The 24,819-nt window shown below is 37.5% G+C and overlaps 1 protein-coding gene across 1 annotated transcript; it reads right to left on the bottom strand.

Annotated features, from left to right (window-relative positions):
- Positions 1-1,607: 1,607 nt before the first annotated feature.
- Positions 1,608-24,729, bottom strand: NSL1 (NSL1 component of MIS12 kinetochore complex). Its single transcript, XM_081112771.1, has 6 exons — positions 24,486-24,729; positions 20,693-20,771; positions 16,684-16,814; positions 14,197-14,251; positions 3,829-3,896; positions 1,608-3,100 (listed from the first exon to the last, which is right to left on the bottom strand). The coding sequence occupies exons 1-6, from the start codon at positions 24,717-24,719 to the stop codon at positions 2,822-2,824; spliced, it is 846 nt and encodes a 281-aa protein (XP_080968897.1). The 5' UTR covers positions 24,720-24,729; the 3' UTR covers positions 1,608-2,821.
- Between the last annotated feature and the right edge of the window lie 90 nt (positions 24,730-24,819).

Here is a 24,819-nt window from a genome sequence, read left to right as displayed (position 1 = left end):
TCACTTGCATTTGTGTTAGTTTTAAAATCATTAAAAAATCAAATTTACTTTTATGCAAGTATTTTATGCACATAATTAAAAGAATCAAATGTACAAGGCTTATGTCAACCACAAAAAGTCAGTTCCTTTGCCTACTTCCCTTCCCTAGGTTCATTCACAAAGTTAACTACTTTCCACTCTCTTAGCTGTTTTTCCCCTAACCAGAGTAATATCCAAAGTGTGCTATCTCTTGATTCAGCTATTTTAGAGATTAGGCACTGATGTCCCATTGTGATAAGCGTTTCATTCCCAAACATTCCCTTTCATTGCTGATATTCAGGCGGTCACACATTACCAGAGCAAAATTAACTTCTGGGCTAGTCGGGGCAGAAGCTTCCTCAGGGCCCTCTCCAGGCCGACCTGCCTGCTCTAGTTCCTGTGCTGGCACACCCTGGCCTTCCCCAGGACCCAGCAGTAAGGGGGCCTCCAGAACTCCACCACAGCGCTTGGACCACTACCCGTTCTGACTGTCCAGTGCCTGTGCTGTATTCATCAATTCCCAATCCTCTGACCTTCCCAATATAACTGTCCCAATTTCCTACTAAATTCATACTTGGGATGTTCATTATTATGTTTATACAAATATTGTTCACTGTGGAGTCAATCTGTAACTATGATTACATTTTTCTTGTACAGCTTTCTGCTTTTACTGTAATGAATAAATGCCTGATTTTTTTTTTTTTTAAATTCATTTCTTTGGACACCTGAATACAGACTGCTCTAACTATGGCGTGAAACTTTGGACTTGCTGAGGGACTTCAAGTTTCAGCTGTCAGTCTGAGGGTTTTAAAATAGAACAAACTTGCCCTCGCTGGTGTTTCTAAGTGGTTAGAGCATCAGGCTGTGCACCGAAGGTTCTCGGGTTCGATTCTCAGCCAAGAGCACATCCCTGGGTTGTAGGTTTGATCTTAGCCCTCGTCAGGGCATGTGTGGGAAGTAACCAATCGGTGTGTCTCTCTCACATTGATATTTCTCTTCTTTCTCTTTCTCTCTCCCTTCCTCCCCCTGCTCCCTTCCACTCTCTCTAAAAAAAAAAAAAAAAAAAAAAAAAAAGAAAAAATATCTTCAGGTGAGAATTAACAAAAAAACTAAAATAAAATAAAATAGAACAAAATTTTTTTAATTATAAAAATTTCCAGATACAAGAATATATCTATCACACAGACACAATGTTATCAAGATTTTTACCACATTTGCTTAAGCTATTCCTTTTCCTTTTGCTGACATATTTCAGAGCAAGTCCAAGACATCAAGTTCATTAAACAATATACATCTCAATATGTATCATTTTTAAAAGAGAAATTTTCTTTTATAATCATAATGCAATTATCTAATCTAGGAGAATTAATAATTCTTTTGTTTGCAGGCTTTTGGAGTAAAATAATTCATACAGAATTATATACTATAAAAAACACTGCCTTAGAATAGCAATATTCTGTAGACTCAAACAATTTAAAAATGAAATTTAGTATGTTCTGAAATGCAAGGTACTGAGCTACCATTCAACTAAAGCTGGGTTCAAAAGTGCCTAAGACAACTCTTAAGAAAAAACACAGTATAAAGATTTTAGTCATTGCACATTATTTTAATAAAAAAAAACTGCTTTATACAAATATACAGATCTCAAATTGTAACATTAAAATACAGAATACCATAAAGTGGCTATGTAAGTTTTCCTAATTGAGACAGACTTTCTGTCACATTTTGACATTTATGATTATTAACACATAATAAACACAAGAAGTATAGATTTCCAACCTCATGATTAATAAATTCCTTTGGGAACGAATGAAGGTACAATCATCAAAAGGGGAAACAGTTGGCAAGTTAGATAGCCCTGCCTACATTGTGTTAATGTGAGTAAAAGACACAGCAGGAGCTATAAGGAACTGTAGTTAAATATTCGAAGTAGGGGCGATATAGCTTTCTCAGACTTCTACCAATGATTATATCCTTGATATATAAACATCCTTAAATATAAAATAGTTCAGATTACATCTATATTTATTCCACATGACAATTTCTTAATGTATTACTCTGATGTATATTTTTGAACTGGAGTCATATACAAAGAAATAATGAGAAATCCTTAAAAAATATTATTCACAAGTCAAATTATGCTTAAAAATTAAAAGGTCTATGGAAAACAATGTGTGGGCAAGAAATATTGGGAGAAATTCTTCCACAAATAGTAGCTGTCTTGTCTTATAACACAAAATAAAAACAAAACTTCCTACAATTAAACTCACAGACCTAAATTAGCTGAACTAGAGTGACAAAGTCAAAGCTAGTCTTTTATTTGCACATTCATTTGATAAAACAAATCACACTGAAAACAAAAAAACACCAAAAAAACAAAAACACAAACCCTCCTGTGCAGAACTGGTGATTCCTCTCAGCACTTAAATGAAGACAACTGTTACACAGCTCTTTTTTAAAGAAAGCAATATATCCAGGAAACTGACAGAATGTTACTCATAAAATTCCATAAAAGCTGTAAAGCTGCCAAGAGTTGATGGCATTTAAGGACAGTAAAAGATTGTACTGTTTATACTCATTGATGGACTTTGTGCCAACATTTAAAACTATGCTTTTCATCGACTATAGACGAAACACTGAGGAAATACAATATTACATCATACCCCAGGACAGTTACTACATCTGTATAAAGAAATCACTAAAGAGTTACTTGTTATTTTAAATGAAGTTCTGTCTAGGCATCAGACTTTAATCTAAATGCTGACAGTGCCTAATTTCAACTCCCAAGATAAACAAAAATAGCTTACGTATCAAGATAAATTCTCTTTGGCCGCAATGGATACCATTTTCTCTGGGGGCAGTCTTTAGTTTGCTTTCTTTTCAGTACCACGTTAGTGGTTTTGCTGGTAGAAGTCTCTGTTGGTGTGGTTTCTATTTGTGTTATAAAGCTCTTAGGTTTAACATCTGGCTCCCTATAACAACTGGAAAAGACTTCTTGGTGGATTCTCTGGAGTTGGATAACAGGCTGCATCTTCAAAACTTGGGAAAATCCATCTCCTTGTTCAATTAATGCAGGCAAGGACTTAAAAAAGTAAACAAACAATAATACTCAAAATTAATCTCAGGTTGAAACAGAAATACACAGCTGCTGGCCTGATTGCCCCTAACCGCCTCTACCTCAGCCGCTGCCACTTTGTGGCTTTGTCCAGAGGATGTCCGGAAGATGTCCAGGCTAATTAGCATATTACCCTTTTATTAGTATAGAAGATATTAAGACTCCAATTTGATATGCTATAATACTATAGTGGTTAACAATATAAGCTCTGGAGCCAAATAACCAGAGTTTAAATCCTGGCTGAGTTACTTATTTGGGCAATCTAGTTAGCCTCTCTGTGCCTCAGTTTCTTCAGCTGCAAAATAGGGAAATAGCAGTACCTATCTCATAGGGTTATTGGAAGGATAATGAGGTAATATATGTAAAGCAGTTAAATGGTACCTGATCCATGCTAAATGCTCACTAAATGTTAGCTGGTATTATTATCCAAAATCATTTGTTGGACTGCTAACTCTCAGAACTCAAAAATATAACCAACCTTTAAAGAAGCCAGGTATAATACTGGCACACAGTAGGTATCTAATAAATGGTAGTTATTCTGAATGTCACTGTTGCTTAATTAAGTCATTAATGACCTATTTTAAAAACTACTAAGAATTCCTATTACAATAGACTAAAACACATATGGCTGCTAAAAGCAAATACCTAGCTACAGATTTCGTTCATTTTATAATTTTTTAGCATATAGCTTTTACCTTCATGGCTTCACTGATCTCCTTAGCTACTGTTTCTCCTCTGCATCTCAAATTTTCCACACGAGAGGCTGCAAAGAAACCGCCAAACAGTATTTTACATTTTAAAATCTAATAACATCATAAAAGACATGCAGATGCTACCTAGATAAACATCTGTCAGGACCATTCACCTTAGTTCAAGCTTTCTTAGGATAGTTTATAATCTATTAAAACAAGTATCCTTTTAAATTTATCTAGATACATACGACTAAAAACATAAGAACAGTAGAGTAAAAAAAAGTTATACACATAAGATGATAGACAACAAGAGTTGTATTATGAGTAGTCTTAACACTGTGACTCCAGAAGAAAGCATGTTTGTTCCTATATTATTTACCATTATGTTTAACATCTTCAAGCCCTATCATCACATTTAAAATAAACATGGGCTAATATTTGATATTTATACTATTCTGAATTTTATAAAAATAAAACATATTTGGACTTTCGAATTTGTATTCACACTGCATCAAAGATACCTAAATGGAACTTCTGGAATAGATTGTGGATAGTATATTAATTTTTCTTTTCTTACTTCTTTGATGCTTTTCTAATTCCAAATATATTTTATTTTCTTCTAACCTCTGTTATAAGTGTTCACGGCTACTTCATAACAGACCTGCATATTCAGGGATAAATATGGTTCCAAGAGAAACCAGAAATGTGAAAAATCATTCTATTATGAAATTGTCTACAAATCAGTTTTTAGTCACTAGAAATTTCCTTTTTATTTCCAGTGTCCTGACCGGGAATCAAACCTGAGACCCTTTGGTGCACAGGAGGACACTCTAACCAACTGAGCCACATCAGCCAGGGCAGAAATTTCATAAAGTCTAGGCAAACAAGTACATAACTATGTTAGAAGGACTATAACTTTATCAGCTTCAAGAGACTGGCAAATAAGTCAAGAAAATAATTTCTTTTATAGCTGCTATTTTCCTTTTCTGACTTTCCTTAGCTCAAAAAAGTGAGAACACTTCTAGAAAAAAAGGAAATGCATAGTAAAAGCAAATGAGAGAAAGAAGGCACTCAAAGTTGAAAGCAGGCCCCGAAAGAGCAGTCACTCAAAGGTGACATGATGGGCTCAAGAAAGGGTTCTCAACCATTTTTGTTACCAGAAATTTCTTTTGAAATCCAATGAAGCCCATAGACCCCTTCTCAGAATACGTTTTTAATGTACTGGTTTTTTAAATTGACATATAATTTACATACAGTGAAATATATATCTTAAGTTTAGCATTCAATCACCTTTAACAAATATATACCAGGATGGACATTTCCATCACTCCAGAAAATTCTTTTGTTCCCCTTCCCCAGTCAACCTTCTTTATAGGAAGCAACCATTCATGTGATTTCTATCATTACACATTAGTTTTGCTTACTCTAGAATTTCAGAATGTTTTAAAATAAAATTTAAAAATATGATTATTTAAAAGTTCTGTCCTGATCGGTTTGGCTCAGTGGATAGAGCGTCAGCCTGCAGACTCAAGGGTCCCAGGTTCAATTCCGGTTAGGGGCATGTACCTTGGATGCAGGCGCATCCCCAGTGGGGGTGTGCAGGAGGCAGCTGATTGGTGTTTCTCTCTCATCGATGTTTCTGACTCTCTATCCCTCTCCCTTCCTCTCTGTAAAAAAATCAATAAAATATATTTTTTCAAAAAGTTGTATATGTAACATGTGTCCCTTTACTAATGATTTAAATAACATCATCAAATAGCAGGTCTAATAAATACTGTAATATGAAAATAATGAGTATAAACAATATTGTGAAGTATCTGCAACAACTGAAATTAAAAATATCTGTGGCTTCTAGTAGCAAAAAGAGTTACAGGTATGGCTAGTATCACCACCATTTCCTGCATTCTAAATGGAAAGGAAATGCTAAATTTCAGTTTGAGGTTAGTAAAAACAGCAATGTAATTTTTTTCCTACCCAAGCCTATAGTCCCCTATATTCTAATAATTGTATTTATTGTACACATGAAGATGCAATGGGCATATTACTTGAAAATATATCTAACACACTGTTTAAAAATAAGTTTATCCTGTTTCCCAACTATGCAGACACTCCGCATTCTTGAGCAAGGTAGTTACATGTGTTTATGTGTAGGTGTGGATATAAAGTCATCAAGCTGTGCACTGTACGTACACCCTAATACAGTATATACACGCATACACATAATAACGAACAAAATCTTTTTAAATATTTACTCTAGAAAATTGTCCTACTTTTATGTATAGGGCAAGACAATCATATTCTTCATTGTTATTGCATGGTTTACAAAAAAATCTATCATCCAAGGTATCCTTAATTTTTTAAAAACACGTGCTACTTTTTAATTGTCTATAAACCCACACTGATGGACAACAACAACTGTTCTCCATCAGCTGCACAAGCAATGACAATGTAAAAAGTACCAAGAGTAGTCTGGGTTTGTGTGTAAAAAGGAGTCAGGCCCCAGGCTTAGATAATTATAAACATATGTTCACACATAAATGTCTGGTGGAATATTCTAAAGTTGTGCTAGACATATAAGACATTCAGTATTCTTATCTCCTGACTACAAAATGCCAGCTGTACCCCCCTATTACTGTGGTTAACCAAACACTTTCCAACCCCCCCCTTTTTCAAAATATATTTTTATTGATTTCAGAGAGGAAAGAGAGATAGCAACATCAATGATGAGAGAGAATCACTGATTGGCTGCCCCTTGCACGCCCCCTACTGGGGATCGAGCCCGCCACCCAGGCATGTACCCTTGACCAAAATCAAACCCAGGACCCTTCAGTCCACAGGCCCAACTCTCTGAACCCCCACTTTTCCAAAAGGACCACTAGGGGGCAGTACTGCCTCCAGTGAGAATCACGCTGTTTATTATCTATCAGAACTTGCTTGGGAACAAGAATCTCATTTTCTCAACCTTGGACTCCCCAGTGTTGAACACAGTGCTTGGCATGTAGAGTGCTCCATATGTATGATGGACAAGGCTATGATAGAGAGTTCTGTGGAGGCACAAAGGAGGGTGAGGTCAATCCAACAGGGGAATTGAAAGGAGTAAAAGCTTTACAGGTGTTACAAAGAGTCACCTTAAACAGATTTGGTGCTGGAGGCTGGAGAGGAGGCGGGGTAGGAGGTAGGGTGGAAGAGGAAGTGCTATGCCAAAACAAGGGAATAAATCAAGAAAGAAGAAAACACAGGAACCAGGAAACATGATTCCAAACATTAGAGAAGGAAAGGAAATTCCCAAGGTGATGAGGAAAGGAACAGACAGGATATAAGTCTAGGCACCAGGCCTAGAGAGCAACCAGTCCAGATTAGAACAGGAAGACAAAAGGCTCCCAGAGGAATACCTCAAGAAAAAGAAAAAGGTTTTAAAAATGGATTTGATGGATAACCTGAAGTGTTTACCACAGTGAGAGGAATTTTACAGTCCTATTGGAGTGTACAGGAAAGAATTGATAGACACGAAAGCAAACAAAGCAAATAGAAAACTAAAGCAATTAACATTACAAATATTAATACTGCTGTTCTTACGTTTTTGGTTTTTTACAAAGGGAGAGATTAATAGTGAAGCTAATCAGTATAGATTATTCTTTTGAGAAATTAGGTGTCAAAAAGTAAAAGAGAGTTCAGAGAAGAGAAACACAATAGCATGAAAACTTTCCCTAACTGATCCTCTGACAGCCCATCCCTATAGTAGTATAAGCTGGCATACACTGTCAATCAATCTTATGTAATACCTTTAGCAACCCTGTGAGGCAAGCAGGTTTCATTAGCCTCCTTTTATAGATAAGGAAACAAGCTGCAAGAGCTGAAAAATGTACCCAGAATTGAATAGAAGTGGAACCATACTTCCTCGAATCCAAAACACTTGCTCTTCTATGTTCTATAAATAACTTTCCAAAACATCACTTTGTCAAAAATCATACTATACTCATAAGAATTAAATCTAAAAGTGGTCAAAAATCAGCTCCAACATAATGAAATCCTCTTTTTTTTTAAAGTATGTTTTTATTGATTTCAGAGAGGACGGGAGAGGAAGAGAGAGATAGAAACATCAATGATTAAAGAATCATTGATCTGCTGACTCCTGCACACCCCCTACGGAAATTGAGCCCGCAACCAGGAATGTGCCCTTGACCAAAATCGAACCCAGGACCCTTCGGTCTGCAAGTTGACACTCTGTCCACTGAGCCAAACCAGTTATGGTATGAAAACCTCTTGAAATAAAAACATATTATGCCTAGTAAAGAATTAAAATTAGAACAATTCTATAGTTAAATCTATTTTAACTATTAATATTACAGTATGTTTAAGTATGTTAAGTGAATTAAATTCCTTTAATTGAAAACTAAAAAGAATCAATAATTTTAAGAATAAAACCAAATACACAAAGATTAAAAATATAGTATATAAAGGGGAGAAAAACAAATACAAAAATGATCACTAAATATGTGACTGTTATCTGTAAATGCATCAAAAAAACATTTTCCAACATTAATATCTGCTTCAGAAATTTCAAAATATATAAACTTTTCACTCACAAGATTATTTTGTAACTAGTAAGAACATATAGATACTCCTGATATACAAACACTTAACTCAAGACTATCTCCATGCCAATGGCTGGTCACTGCCCTGAAAGAGATGGAGCCATACACATTCCCAATGGCTCTCTCTCCACAGCCTTGATGGGAATATCTTCATGGCACCACTATTTACCCTCTCATCATACACAAAGGTGTTTAGGGATCCCAAATCCTATTTAGACAACATGTAGTAGAACTAATGTGCATCTGAAATGGGAAATTCCTAATATTTTTCATCACAAATATAGTAGTTCAGCTACTTGATAGATTAAACAGGTCTTTAAAGGTTGGCCTAGAAACTTATCCATTTATAATACCACTAGAGGCCGGGTGCATGAAATTTGTGCACTGGGGGTGGGGGGACAGCCTGGCCTGCACCCTCTCACAGTCTGGACAACCCAGGGGGATGTCCACCTGCTGGCTTAGGCCCACTCCCTGTGTCCCTCTTGCAGTCCAGGACCCCTCGCTCCTTACCGCCTACCTGCTCGCTGCTCCTTAGCACTGCCGTGGAGGTGGGAGAGGCTCCCACCACCACCGCTGCGCTCACCAGCCATAAGCCTGGTTTCTGGCTGAGCGGTGTCCCCCAGGTGGTCAGTGCACACCAGTCGTTCTGGTCGTTCCGCCGTTAACGGTTGCTTAGGTTTCTAGTATATGATAAATTTGTGTTTTTCAGGGGGAAATGCATTTCAAATTCCAAAGCTCAGGTTAATTATGAATTCTTAAAACATAACAATTTGTAAGTGGGTGGCTACCTGTAAAAATGCTGGCAGTGGCTTAAGCAAGTTGGCATTATTAGGAAGAAGAGGAACTGGCTCTTAAGTCCTCTGCTTATAGGGTCAGCAAAAGAACTGGAAGTACCATCAAGTCGACTGCAGAGAAACTTAAAATAGCTCCTTGTCATCACTACATGTTTAGTGAAGGACAAGGGGGAAAAGTCTCTTTAATTAACTTCAAAGAACATTTTGAAAAAGAAGACAATATGGGAGCAATTATTAGTTTTATTAGTAGGATCACAAAAGATTATGAAAACTCATCCTATTGGTAGACAGCTAATCAGAAGATTGATGCAAGGATATTAAAAAAACAAGTTTGTTCTTTAAAATGTGGAAGTTAAGCACCCTTGAAGATACTGCCTTCCCTAGTCACTGGCTTTCTAAAACATAGGGAAATGAAAAAGTGGAAGTGAAAGATTGAGTAATCAACCTAGTTTTGCTTTCAGGTCACTGGACTGACTAAACTAGGAAACATAAAATTCCAAAAGCCTGCAAAAATTCAGAAATTCATCAAAAAAGTGTTAACTGAGTGCTTCCTTTCTATTTCCAATGTATTTTAGAGCATGAGTGAGCACGCATGTACATGAGCAGACATAACATAGAATGGCTGGCTTGTACTGGTTCTAAAGGAGTAACTAAAAACATAAGAACCACAGAGTAAAGCAGCATCCCTGGTAAAAATGAAACCAAAAATTGAGCTGTGATTTATGACTTTCTGGAAGATAACCCTACGCTACAACTTAAACAGGTCTGTAGCAGGTATGTAATCTTCCCACCTGCACCCCGCCAGCTCCTTCAGTACTGTATCTCTCTTAAGGCACCAAAGACTTTCAAACTCCTACTTGTGTTATCTAGCCTTAGCCTTATCCTGTAATACTCTTTCCCTCTATTCCCTCCACTACAGCCTCAGTGGTCTTTTGTTCCATAAATATTCAAGCCCATTCTTGATGTAGAAACTTGTTCTAGCTCTTCTCTCTAACTGAAAAGCTCTTCCTCTTGTCACAAGATAAATTCCTTCTTGTTACTTCCTCAGAAAAGTGTTTCCCATACCTAAACAACCACTCCAGTGCTGATATTATTTATTTTTAGATTTGTTTATACTCTTCTGTTCCCACGAGAATGTAAGATCCAAAGAGCAAGGATCTTGTCTGTGTTGGCCACCATTATATTCTCCACATTGAGAACAGTTCTGGCCTATAGCAGACACTCAATAAACATACTGACTATGTAGATGAAGAGTGGTCATTCAGTATTTATTGAGCATGGTGCCATATGCTGGCTACATAATGCAAACTCAAGTAAGAAAGCTCATGGACCTTTCAGTTTTGTGAGAGACCATAAGCAAGGGAACACACAAATACTTGCATATTGTAACAAATGCTATTAAGGAAATAAGTGTTATGATTGAGAATTGAGGAGAGGCTATTTTAATTAGGGTGGTTAGAGCAAAAAGGTACGTGCCTGAAATGAATTTGGAGAGGTAGGTTGGGAGCCAGATTACGTAAGGGGAATGCCAAGAAGTTTGAAGTTTATTGTATATTTTAAAATTGGAAGCTTTTAGGATTTTAAGCAGAGAATGAAAGCTGATTTGTGTTTTTAAAAGTATCTTAGACTTCTAGTCAAGTTGACTTGAGGTTCACAAACTCCCCATCTTTTTCCAAAACATCATTGAATGAATACAGAACATTTCAAAAGAATATCCCAAGTATACACACAATTAATATTTCTATGAACAAAAAAAAAAAGAAAAGTTTACTAAATCGGTTAAGTCAAATATCATGCCCACAGACATGCACCCTAGACTTAAACAATTTTGTGGATGAATCTTATCCACTCTTTGAAAAAAACAAATAACCTCTATGTTTACAAACTGTCCTATGAGAGCATGAATACGAAGGATCCACTCAGCTTGAGGATAGTGGTTACTTCTGAAGAGGGACTGGAATGGGATGGTGGAGGCTACAAAGAAAGTTTCAGCTACATCCATACCTTTTAGTTCCTGAAAAGGTCTGAAGCAAGCTTGGCAAAATGTGAACAGCCCTCAAGTATGAGTGGTAGGTACAAAGATGCCATTATGTTGTACTCCATATTTTCTATGTTTGATATATTTGAAATAATTTTTAAAAAATCAATCGTGCCTCATGTCTACACAATGAAATGGAAGAGAGCCAGAGTGAAACAGGAAGCCCTTCTAGAAAACATGTGTACAAATCCTGTAGAGTAATGGTGACCGAGACTCGAGGTGATAATAATGAGATGAAGTAGATTCAAGTAAGATTTTATTTCCATGGAATAATTTGTGGAACTTATTGATAGACTGGATATGAGGAGCTCAGAAGAGGAAAAACTCAAGGTTAACTTATGGCTAAAGCAATGTGCACATGAAGGTGCCATTTTATCCGACGGAGAAAACTGGGAAAGGAACCAGTTAGAGGACACGATAGAATCCTATTTTATGTTCATCTCCTATTTCTTCCACTCAGACATAAGCTCTTCATGGGGAGCATCTGTCTACTTTACCTTACCTCTCTATTCCCTAAAGTTCCTAACATAACTATGCCAAACCAATGTTATACAGTATACACTGCCTATGTTCAGTTGCTCCTCTGTATCTGGGATTCTACATCCATGGATTAAACCATGAATGAAAAAAAAGTTACATTGTTGCTGACATGTACGATGTAGTTAGGCCTGTGATAATTTTATCTGTACTAAACATGTATGGACTTTTTTTCTCATTACTTCCTAAGCAATATAGTATAACAATTATTTACACAGCACTTACATTGTATTAGATATAATAAGTAATTTAGAGATAATTAAATTATACAGAAGGATGTGAGCAGATTATGTAAAAGAATTACGCATCTGTGGATTTTTATATCTGTGGGGGGTTCTGGAACCAATCCTCCCAGTAACCAAGGAAAGACTATATTGCTTTGAAAACCAGACAACCTTTTTCAAAAGTATCAGCTTTCAAAAACATGTGATATCACTTAATAGTCTAGTAACAAAAAGAAACTTTCAAGAAGTTCCAATAAGCTTTCTCATGCAGCTTATTTAGATTTTTATGTTCCATATAAATTTGTTTTCCACATTAAGCCATTTTAATTAATTTCATATGATTTTACCAGCTAGATACATTATAAACTATGCAATATTAAAAGGCAAACCACTGTAAATGGGATAAAATTTATAATAGGGTTATTATTACATAGCATCTCCTTACCAATTACTATTCATGTATTTTAGTTATACAGAGCCCCTTATCTCATATGATTCATAAACAACCTCAAATAAGTAGGCAGGAACGTTTCTGTAATATTTAGAGTTGGTATTCACACCGAAAGCATTAGGTCCCTTATCATAGGAAACTAATGCTTGCAGTGACCTTTCTGAGGGTGTACAGCAAGCTAATATAACTGCAAGCTAATGTTGCTGTGCTTAAAGGGCTGATGCTATTCTAAGCTTATAAACATTATGAAAATGTATAATGACCAAATCTCCTCAAAATTTATCCAGAAGATAGACCAGGGGTGGGCAAACTTTTTGACTCGAGGGCCACAATGGGTTATTAAACTGGACCGGAGGGCCGGAACAAAAGCATGGTTGAAGTGTTTGTGTGAACTAATATAAACTCAAAGTAAATATCATTACATAAAAGGGTACGGTCTTTTTTTTTTTTTTTTTTTAGTTTTATTCATTTCAAACGGGCCGGATCCAGCCCGCGGGCCGTAGTTTGCCCATGGCTGAGATAGACTCTAATTATTCCTTTGCTTACTTTTGAAGTCAGAATCATATGATACAGAGATTTTTCTAATACAATTATTGGAATGGTAGGAATAAAATCATGTAGACCTTCAAGGGATCATTAAAGCAAATCTGTTTTCCTTCCTAAGATAAAAAGGTCACCAAGTTTCTTTAGAGGGAATTAAGTGTGTCTAAAAAGTCATAATACTTGAGAATATTATGATACCACAAGTTTCGATTCTTATTTTTATGTTGCTCAAAACCAAAACAAGTATATTTCAACCACTGCATTTGGCAACTATCCCTTTTTGGTGAACCATGACAACTAAGCATTAAGTCTAGGTCAATTTTTATTTCAAACACAGTGAATGCTGTGATTTTAAGCACTTCCAGAGTATCTTTATGCTTGTATTTCCCCTTCGTAATTTATTCCATTAACTTGGGGGTTCTGGGGCGGGCAAGGAGACCTTTCTGGTAGTTCAGAATTCAACAAAAGTAAGGTCCTCAAAGCCATACATATAACTAGCCCTTACAAATTAATCAGGTCTTAACAATTTTTTTAATACCTCAGAAGCAGTACTTTTGCATGCCATAAGTAAATTCCAAAAGGTTTCTTAGGAAAATTGTTACAAATTTTTAAATGTGAGAATGGAGCCACTTAAAAATATAATGATCCCACATTTTTAGCAATGCCACTTGTTTGTGTTTACATAACTTTGTATCAATTTGATTTCTCTGTTTTAGAGGATGGATCTAAATGGAAACAATTGAGTTGAAAGGTGTAATAAGTATACATCTCTTCTTAAGTTCAACATTGTATTTTTAGTGGATTTTATTTTGTAAAGAATAAAAACCAATGAAGGCGACACTGGGAAGTGACGCCATGAGTACTTCAACAGTTTAACTCTGGCCATAGTGCAAAGTTAGAGATGGGAGAGTATTATAATAAAAGTTAGAGACTGGAAAGCTGTTATAATAGTCTAGGTCAGGAGAAAGCTTTATAAAGCCCAGATTTCTGCGTCCTATTCCTAGAGATTCTGAGTCAGTAGGTTTAGAGCAACTTCTCATATCCTTAGTAAAGAGCTAAACAGGGCTGGCTGGTAGTGAGTTGGAGCATCAAAGGGAAGATACCCTTGATGCTGACACCTTTAAATGAGTATCAGGAACCCATAAAAGTTACAAGCTGATTCTGCATTTTTACCACAAATGAGACTCACCTGGATCCGGGTCATATTTTAGGTCCAATGGGCGTACAACAGGGTGGTATTCCTTCTAAACGTAATAAAAATTAAAACAGATTTAATTTCACCACTTAATGCCTCATATAAACATTTTCTTCAGCTAATATAAGCAAATATACTATCTTTTTTTTAAAAATATATTTTATTGACCTTCCACAGAGAGAAAGGGAGAGAGAGAGAGAGTCACAAACATCGATGAGAGAGAAACATCGATCAGCTGCCTCCTGCACATCTCCCACTGGGGATATGCCCGCAACCAAGGCACATGCCCTTGACCGGAATCGAACCTGGGACCCTTCAGTCCGCAGGCCGACGCTCTATCCACTGAGCCAAACCGGCTTCGGCAGCAAATATACTATTAGTTGTACCATTCTTTTGCCCGCCCAAAAACCTCCCAAAATGAAATCCTGCAATCTGTAGGAAAGGGAGAGGAAAAGATCAATCTAAGTCTGAACTATACCTTTTATAGTATTGCCACCTACTGCATACACTAAGAAATTACACCATAAAAAAATTTAAGACAAGCAATCAAGCAAATTAAAGGCACAGAGACTAAATTTTGTGTTTCAAGTACTAGGTAGTCTCCGAATTATGAGTGAACTGTTTTTCAAAAGTTCACTTTAAGACAAGGGTTTGGAACTCAGAACTCATATTCCCACAGAAACTGTTTTTAAAGGTGGCTGCCACTGCCATGTCAGCACATTAAAGCCTATATATCCTGTGATACACTAGGACTACAGTAGCAGAATTACAGGAACAGGATCCACAATTCAGGCAAAAAGAGGAAAATCTTCCTCCTTGCTCTTGCCCAAAGCTAGCAAGAACCAAGAAGGTTTTTTAAAAAGCTGTCTTGGGAGCTGGGGACTGGGGGTGGTGGTGGAGGGATTGAGCAAGAGAGAAAAGAAGCTGTCTTAGAATAGAAGTAATCCTGTTATTTGCAGATTTTTAGTATTTCCTACAACTTTTGTGATATGCTATGTTAGTACAGTTTTGGTAATATTATATTTAAAATCTTTTTTATTGAAATATTAATGTTTATTGCATGTAACATTATTATACTTAAAATCGTTTTTCTTGAAAACAAAAAAATAATAAATAAAAAATAAATTTAAAAAAAGAAGCTGTCTTGCCCTAGCCGGTTTGGCTCGGTGGATAGAGCATCAGCCTGCGGACTGAAGGGGGTCCCAGGTTCAATTCCGGTCAAGGGCACATGCCAGGGTTGTGGGCTCGATCCCCAGTGGGAGCGTGCAGGAGGCAGCCGATCAATGATTCTCTCTCATCATTGATGTCTCTCTCTCTCTCTCTCTCTCCTTCTCCCTTCCTCTCTGAAATCAATAAAAATATATGTTTAAGAAAAGTGGAGTCTATGTCCTCTCTTTAAAAATTAAAAAATAAAACAAATAAAAATAAAAAAAGAAACTGTCTTTAGTATCTTCACCCCATCCGTTTTGCATCACTTTTAAACTTCCACAGCAGTATCTTGATTAGGCCTGCCAACTTTCTTTCTTTTATGCAATACTGATTACTAGGTTTTTTCCAGGGAAGAAGGGGTAGTTAATAGGAAAGGAGACACATTTTGAATGTCTTTCCTAAGAAAACTTTAAAAAGGGGGTGGGGAACGAAGTAGAGTATTTCTTTGAAGAATAAGTGCTACAGAAGAAAAAAGGAAAAATTCTGCTTATAACTATTTTTTCTCATAGAATGACTAAAATATTTTAGATAGAGTACCTGCCTTTACTGTCTAAAACAATTCCTGAAAGGAAAGTAATCAAAACATTTTTATGTATGCTCATTTTAAAAACTAAGGGAAAAGAGTAGATCACAATGTAAAACAACATGTACTTCTAGCTGTAGAGGCCAAAGCCACTTCCCCGCAAACCTACTTTTGATCCATCAAGACTTTGGGAGCTAAACAAATTACACACAATTCATAAAGCAAATTTCAGTATTACGAAAAGGTACTCAGTTTTCACCATGAATTTAACTAAAGGGTCTTCCAAAATATGTACTCATCTATACTTATAATAGGGTAATATGCAAAGTGGTCGGGATGCTGTCACATAACGACCAATCAGCAGGAGGGCGGGGCAGCAAGCTACCTGCAGCAGAGAGCTACAGGAGGGTGGAGCAGCGAGCTACTCGAGCACAGATTTGTGTGCAGAGCCACTGGTATACAAATAATATGCTAAACACAAATGACAAATAGAAAGAAAAGCCTTAAAAAATAAATTTCTCTTTTTTTTCCTTCCTGGTATCAGAATTATAAAGTCATTGTCAATCTTCCATCTTCAAAGTCTATGATAGTATGTTAGAATAGGAAAGTCTTCAAGAGACAAAAACAGTAGTAATTGAAGGAAAAATAAAAATGTCATTTATCTCTACATGAATTCTATACTTTAATTTTTTATTGTAATTATATAGACACAACATAAACTTTACTATTTTAAAGATAAATCATCTTACCAGAATTTCTTGTTTTGCTTTTATAATTTTTATGACACATTCAAGGATCTTTCTGGGATACTGCTTACGTTTCGTAGCTAAGTCTACTATGATTTCATCAAAGTGATCTTCAAGTTCTTTGATATCAGAATCTATTTAAAGAAAAAAACATATCAAAAAAATTTCTTAAAACACTGTTTATATTCTACATAGACATGTAATGTAATTAAACTAAATTTAGAAAACACAAAGTAATTAAGGAAAACAAATATGGCAAGTAAGTGGATGCCCTCACTTTGGTGATTGATTCATTCATATATTGAACAATTGATTAATCAGAGAAACCTTTTTTTTAAAAAATACTAAATACTAACTTCTATTATAATACTCTCACAGTTAGAGGGGGAAAGAGGGCCCCGGCCAGTTAGCTCAGTTGGTTAGAGCATCATCCCAATATGCCAAGGTTGCAGTTCGATCTCAGGTCAAGGCACATACAAAAAGCAACCAATGGCCCTGGCTGGTTTTTCTCAGTGGATAGAGCATCAGCCTGTGGACTGAAGGGTCCTGAGTTCAAATCCCATCAAGGGCACATGCCTGAGCTGTGGGCTCAATCCCCCGTAGGGGGCATGCAGGAGGAGGCAGCCGATCAATGATTCTCTCTCATCATTGATATTTCTCTCGCTCTTTCCCTCTCCCGTCCTGTCTAAAATCAATAAAAATATTTTCTTTTTTTTAAAAAGCAACCAGCAAATGCATAAATACGTGGAGAAAAAAAATCAATGTTTCTCTCTCCCGTTCTCTCTAAAATCAATAAATTTTTTTAAAGTTTTATTAAATACTAAAGGTCATCAGCTTAACTGGTCTTATAGCTTGTGTTCTGCTATGTCAAAGCTTCATTAGTGAGAAGAACCATACGTATTTTTTGGAACCCTTTTTAGACTCTTCTGATATATATCAGCATATATTTACATACTGGGTAGAGATAACTGAGATGCAGTATGGCCTTTCATTTATGTAACAAATATTAAGTACAACTAAATTACTTATTTTGAAGATTAAAAGAGATATGGTCATTTCTTACTTTGAAAAGTTATTTAAATGAGCAGCCTCCCCTAAATTTTAATTTATCCATTTGAAAAGTTTAATCGCTAACCTGAAAGGAAGAATGTACTATTTCACAATCAGCTAAAAAAGAAAAAATCAAGTCTCCCAGCTAAATCTTCTATGTAGGGAAGAAAATGGTTTCATAGCGCCACCTAATGATAAAGCTATAAAAGTGAAATGTATAAACAATTTGAGCAGGGAAGAGTCATTAATTCAACAAATATTTAGTGGGTGCCTACTGTGTGTCAAGCTAAGTGTTAAAAACATAGTAATGAGAAAAAAATATAGTCCCTGCTTTCAAGGAACTTACATTTTAATTTTTAAATGTGCCTGATCAATCGTCCTAAAATCAAGTCCACTCAGGGTAGTTAAGGGGCAGAAAAGAAGTTGCTTTCACTTATATGTATATTCCTATGTTCCCTATATTCATTCATTTACTCATTCATTTGTTTGTCTACGCATTTATACAATGATCTCAGAGAATAAAATAGACAAAAACCTCTGCCCTTGTGAAGCTTACTTATTGCTTCTATGTATCAAGATCAGATACAAATCCTATTAATTCTATCTGCTGAACATCTCTTGCACCTTTTTCTTTCTCTCCTTTCCCACTGTCATAGGGCAGATCTTCACGGTATTATGCTGTACTACTGCAATAACCTCCCTAATGTTCACCTGCCTTGAATGTGTCCCTTCTCCAATTCATCCGCACACAGAGCCAGCAGTTAGCTTTCGTGTAAGTTCTATTTTAAAAGCCTTCACCAGTCCTGGCCAGTTTGGCTCAGTGGATAGAGTATCGGCCTGCGGACCGAAGGGTCCCAGGTTCGATTCCAGTCAAGGGCACATGCCTGGGTTGCAGGCTTGGTCCAATGTGCAGGAGGCAGCCAATCAATGATTCCCTCTCATCATTGATGTTTCTGTCTCTCTCTTCCTCTCCCTTCCTCTCTGAAATCAGTAAAAATACATTTAAAAAAAAAAAAGCTTTCACCAGTTCCCCATTATCTACAACAGTGGTTCTCAACCTGTGGGTCGCAACCCCTTTGGGGGTCAAATGACCCTTTCACAGGGGTCGCCTAAGACCATCCTGCATATCAGATATTTACATTACGATTCATAACAGTAGCAACAGTACAGTTATGAAGTAGCAACGAAAATAATTTTATGATTGGGTCACAACATGAGGAACTGTATTTAAAGGACCCGAAGGTTGAGAACCACTGACCTACAAGGTAAAGTACAAATTCTTCAGCACATCCTAGAGGGCTCTCTGTGATCTGGCCCCAACTTATCTTTCTGACCATATCCGCCATTAGTTTTCCCAATTCACTTCTGACATTTTCAAAACATAGCACTCCTTTGTGCCTTTGCACATGCTGTTTCCTCTCCTTGAAACGTCCTTCCTACTTCCTTTCTGTCTAGCACATTCTCATTTATTACATTCATTTAACAACCTAGTGTGTTATGTCTACTCCCACTTCCCAAAGAGTATAGTGTCCTTGTCCATTTCCTTCCATTAACGATGAGTTGCTAAATGGTAAGGACCATGTCCTTGCATCTATTTCCTGGCATTTGGCATAGTGGTTGACATTTATCAAGAGCCCATGAAAAAAACAGATTATAACTATTTTCCCTCACAGTTATAAGGGGGAAAGGGGACAAAGATATACATACTCCACCCAGGTTACCAACCTGTCAGGAAATATATGTGTTAATCTATAAATTGATTAATCCTATTGCTAAAGGCAGTCTGTGCCAATCAATAAAGCAATTCCAAAGTGACCTTAGAGAAAAAGAGTCAGATAAAGACACAGTAAAGGCTGTATAGCTTGAACTTCTAGATGGTTCTGATGCACTCCCTCTTCCCTACAATTACTCTAATAATATTTGAGAAATCCAATGTTACTGTTTTTAATGTCTTAATACATAAACCAGAAAGTACAATATAGTAACTCTGAAGAGATAACTACTACATAGGGATGTGCAAAAGTAGGCTTATAGTTGTGAGTACACAAAACAGTTTATTCTTGTATTATTATTTATTAATTATTATATTACTTGTTTGTATTACAACTGTAAACCTACTTTTGCTTATCCCTGTAATAATCCCAAGTCTTCTGGGCAAAGTATTATCTCAATGTTGAGAAAAAAATTACAACCACAGAGGGTTATTTGATGGGCTTGGAATCAGCTCAAGGGTATCTGAATAATCAGAACAGTTAAAAGTGATATTAAACTATGCTGGTCAGATCTCTATAATACCACTATGGGGACAGACAAAACACGCTGGCCCACTTCTCAGGACACTGCTGAAGAATTGTGCTTCTTTCCCCACACTGATCATTATTATTTTTCTACTGATTTTTTTCTTCCTACACTGAACATTTTCTTTCTACCAAAAACTTGGATTTCTTTAGATAGGCCAATAACATTAGTTAGGGTACAATCAAGTCTGCTTTGGACCAGGAAAATGTTGTCTTTTTAAGGAGGTCTCTCTAAATATTGATCTCATACTTGACATAGTATTCTTATAGTTTAACTTCACATTTCTAAGGGTACTTCACTGTCTAAGGATCACTTGTAAAAATACAACTTGATTCATAAGGTACTAATCATAGGAATTCTCTGGGCCTTTTTCTTCATCTGGGGATAGTTTCACAGTATTTTCCAAGCAACTATTGACAAGGGTACTTTTAAAGATTGATCTGATGAAAGTCTCGTTGAGATGCCAGACAGAAATATAAAGATCAAGGTACCTACTATATGTTGTTTTCCTCAGATTACAACCAACAGTCTTCTAGATTAGTTTTCTCTCCCCCCTCCCAGTAAAATACATTTTAAAGAGAACATGAAAATGAGGACTCAAAATAAAATAGCTACAAAAATAACTCAGAAATTAGCAACCAAAGGAGAAAGTTACATCACTTACCCCTGAAACAATCATCTGAAGCTTCTTGCCATGCCTGCCCATTAATGCTGACATTCTCTTGCACAGCAGATTCAAAAGTCTGCAATACATTCACAATAGTAATGTCACTAAAAATAACTTTAAATAATGAATTTAAACATTTTGGCAAGATAATCTGTTTGTTTTTTGTTAATCCTCGCCGAGGATGTTTTTTCCATTGATTGCTAGAATGGAAGGGAAAGAAGGTGGGAAGAGAGAGAAACATTGATGTGAGAGAGACACATGGATTGGTTGCCTCCCAACATGCCCCAATCGGGGCGGGGATCACACCTGCAACTCAGGTACGTGCCACCCTTGACTGGACTCAAACCCTTTGGTGTGTTGGCCAACACTCTAACCACTGAGCAATGCCTGCCAGGGCATAATTTCAGATTTGTGAAAGAGAATATTTAAAAAGTAGCAGACTAGCCTATTAGTATACTATTTTCAATGAAGATTCCATTGCAATTAATTCTACCTACACTTTCACTGATAGCCATTAAGCTACCTATGAGATAATTCAATCCAAAATTTTAGAATATTCTTTCAAACAAAAATATATATACTTCTTAAATGAAATAAAAAAATAAAAGCTAACAAATTTGGGCTCAGTTGAATCTCAAGAGTGTAAGTACTACATATACTGTGAATGAACTTCATTGTTAACAAGAAGAAAAATATATATGCTTAAAAGAAAGTGAAATTATGTCTGCTTTATAAAGGACTGTATTTTTTAGAGATGTATACTGAAATATGTAGGATGAAATGACATGACATCTCGAATTTGTGTGAAAATTAGAAGTAATAAATTTTTGATAACTGTTAAATTTGGTGATGGATATATGGGTGTTCACTGTACTAGTCTATTTTTTTGTAGGGGAAGGCAGAGAGGGTTGGTGGGTGGAAGGTAATCAACCAAAGACCTTATATGCATATATGCATAACCCATGGACACAGATAATAGGGTGCTGAAGGCCTGGAGCAGGGGTAGGGGGGGTGAGGGTGGGCTGGAGGGAGTCAATGGGGGGAAAAAGGGACATATATAATACTTTCAACAATAAAGAATTATTTTTTTAAATGTTAATACATTAAAAAATAAAGGACTGCCCTGGCCAGTGTTGCTCAATGGTATCAGCCTGCAAACTTAAGGGTCAGGGGTTCAATTCACTTCCCAGCCCTGTTCGGGGCATGTGCAGGAGGCAACCAATCAATGTGTTTCTCTCACATGAATGTTTCTCTCTCTCTTGCCACCCCCCCCCCCAACTCATGCCTCCACTCTTTTTCAATGGTAAAAAAATCCTAGGGTGAGGATTAACAAAAAGTAAAAAGAAAATAAAAGATTAAAGGAATATGGAAGCACCACTAAAATTTTGAATGCACATTCCCTATTATCTAACAACTAGAGGCCCAGTGCACAAAATTCATGCATGGGTAGAGTCCCTAGACCTGGCCGGAGATCAGGGCCGATCTGTGGGGCAACCGGCAGGGTGAACAGGGGGCCCCCACTAGCACCCACCTTGACTGGCCTTGGGGCCTGCAGGCTGGGGACAGCTCCTGTGTTGAGCGTCTGTGCACATCATAGCAACTGGTCATCTCATTATATACGATGAGAATAGTCCTTTAGGTTAGGCTACATTGCTAGAAGTGAAATCCTATATAATAAAAGCCTAATATGCAAAATTGACCAAATGGCTGAACGACCAGTTGCTATGATACCCAATGACCGCCAAAGGGCAGACACTCATCGCAGGAGCTGCCCCCTGGTGGTCAGTGTGCTCCCACAGGGGGAGCACTGCTCAGCCAGAAACTGGGCTCACGGCTGGCAAGCGTAGTGGTGGGAGCCTCTCCCGCCTCCGCAGCAGCACTATGGACCCCTTGGGGGTCCCAGACTGCAAGAGGTCACAGGCCAGGCTGAGGGTCGCCACCCTCATGCACCGGGCCTCTAGTAAGAACATAGAGAGGATGCACTAGGAATGTTTCTTTTAGCACGGTTTGAAATTATAAAATACTGAGGAGAAAAATCACAAAATTTAAATTCAAAATTAGAAGAATGGTTAAATATTCAATATATCCATACCAGGCAATACTTAAAAAGAAGGAAGTATATGTGTACATAATACTGACAGACATATTTGGTAAAAGAAAAAAAAAATGGGGGAGAGCAGGTTGCTAACAATACATCAGCATGACAATGTTTAAAACAAAACAAAAAAACAGAGAGGGGGAAAGAGAGAAAGTGAGAGAGAGATGTAAAACCATAAAGAAGAGTGTAGAAGGATTATAACCTCTATGTACTCTCCAAAATAGTAAATTTTTTCCAGGAAAGAAGAGGGATGGGGAAGGGAAATTCGAAGACTTTGCTTTATGTTATTTTTTTTTTTTTTTACAATGAGGATATATTTGGTATTTTGTATAATTAAAAATAAGCGTAAATCAAATAATGCATAATTATGAAATAAAGTACGTTATTTTACACTTTAAAATTTTTATAAAGTAAAATATTTACTTTATATGTGGACTTCCAAGGATTATCTGGGAATACAAATTGTCATTGTAGTATTGGCACAATTGTACCAATTCTATTTTTTTAAGAAAATCTGTTACTATATTATGTGGTTTTAGACAGAGGTACATGAACATAATTAAAGCCTCTGCCTTTTATTTGTTCTCCTATTTAAAATAAAACACAAGTCGATTCCCTTGGTCGTTTACCTTCGCAGTTCCTAGAAAGGGGCAAACTCTAAGATCGTTACACAATAAAACAGTCTCCTTCCCAAAAAACCACTGAGAGCATCTATTCTTCCCTTGGTTACAGGAGGGAATAAGCGCCACTGTTTACACATAACGGGAATCCAGCACAGCTCGGGGAGTATTTCTTCATTCGCCTTCCCCTTCACCTTTATTTTTATTGTTTGCATTGTGATCATTCACGCTCACCGGTGTGCTGCATTTAAAATTTTTAAACTCTTTTTTTCCTACATATAAAATGTGTGCTTTGTTATGACAGCCACCAATCCCTCCATTTGTTGTACCTTTCCTCCTCAAAAAAAAACAAAAACAAAAAAAAACAACCTATCTTCAAAGGCTTTATTTACAAAATATTTGAGAAAGGAGGGGGAAATGTGCTCTAAGGGCCAGTTATGATCTTAGGAGAAGTTTATAATCAAGACAGCTTCCTTCTCTGGTTTAGACTTATAGGGGAGATGTTTTCACTCTCTTTACAAGATATTCTTAAAACACTGGCAAACGGAAAGGCCAAAAGCTAGCCCGGTGCCCGACGGACTTCCGGGATTCCCGTTCCCGGAGAAATCCTCCCGGGGTCTGCGTGCACGCGAACCGGGCGCTGCCAGGTCTTGAAAGGCGGCTCACCCCCAAGAAGGGGAGCTGTACGTTTCGGACACCAAACGCGAAAAGCCGGGCACCGACAAAGCACGAAAAATATCTCCTTCGGGTTTTTAAAAGTATTATTATTAAATTAAAACGCGATCTTGGTCATAGTGGGTTAAGTAAAACATGTTACTGCAGTGAATTTCACCTGTCTTTTCTAACTTTTAATAAGTTACCTACATAGCTCGCCTTGTTCTTTTCTATTGGGCAGCGTGGGTCTCTCTCTAGGTAATTAATGCCCGGCGGCCACTAGATCTATTTCGTCCCCTCGCGCTCCTCGGGCTGCTCTTCCTGAGCCTGGGCACCGCTAACTCTGCCCGCGCAGCCTCTCGAGCCCCAAGACCGGGGAAGAGGGTGAAACGACAAGTGCCGGCTACTGGGCCCGTACCCACTGCGCGTCTCGCAGCGCGGGCTCCCGAATCTCCTCCGGCAGCGCGTCCCCGAGCTGTCGCACGAAGCGGCCGCACAGTTCCACCAGCTCCAGCACGGCCTGCTTCGAGGTGCAGCGCACGCGGAAGTCCTCGCGGGGAGTGGCGGGGCCCGGGGTGCGGTCTTCTGTCCCGGCCGCTCGCTCCACGTCCCGCGGAGGCGAAAGGCTCAGCAACTCAGGAGCCCCCGCCATTTTCCCAGTTTGAAGCGGGGGCGGGAACTCTGGGAGCGGAAGCGAGTGCCACCGGGCGAAAGTGTCCGGGTGCAGCCGGAAACTCAGAGCGACGCCGCAG

The sequence above is a fragment of the Myotis nattereri genome (assembly GCF_964212035.1).
Source record: "Myotis nattereri genome assembly, chromosome: 18".
NCBI lineage: Eukaryota > Metazoa > Chordata > Mammalia > Chiroptera > Vespertilionidae > Myotis > Myotis nattereri.
Note: the sequence above shows the minus strand (reverse complement) of the source record. Positions and strands in the feature narration are given on the sequence as shown.

What these genes read in the sequence shown, in the direction of transcription:
- NSL1 (XM_081112771.1), bottom strand. Translation starts at nt 24,719, where the DNA reads ATGGCGGGGGCTCCTGAGTTGCTGAGCCTTTCGCCTCCGCGGGACGTG. An exon ending in CGCTGCGAGACGCGCAGTGG is followed by an intron (nt 20,772 to 24,485) that starts GTACGGGCCCAG and finishes AATGTATTGCAG; the next exon opens with ACTTTTGAATCTGCTGTGCA. An exon ending in TTCAGATGATTGTTTCAGGG is followed by an intron (nt 16,815 to 20,692) that starts GTAAGTGATGTA and finishes TTCTTTAAATAG; the next exon opens with ATTCTGATATCAAAGAACTT.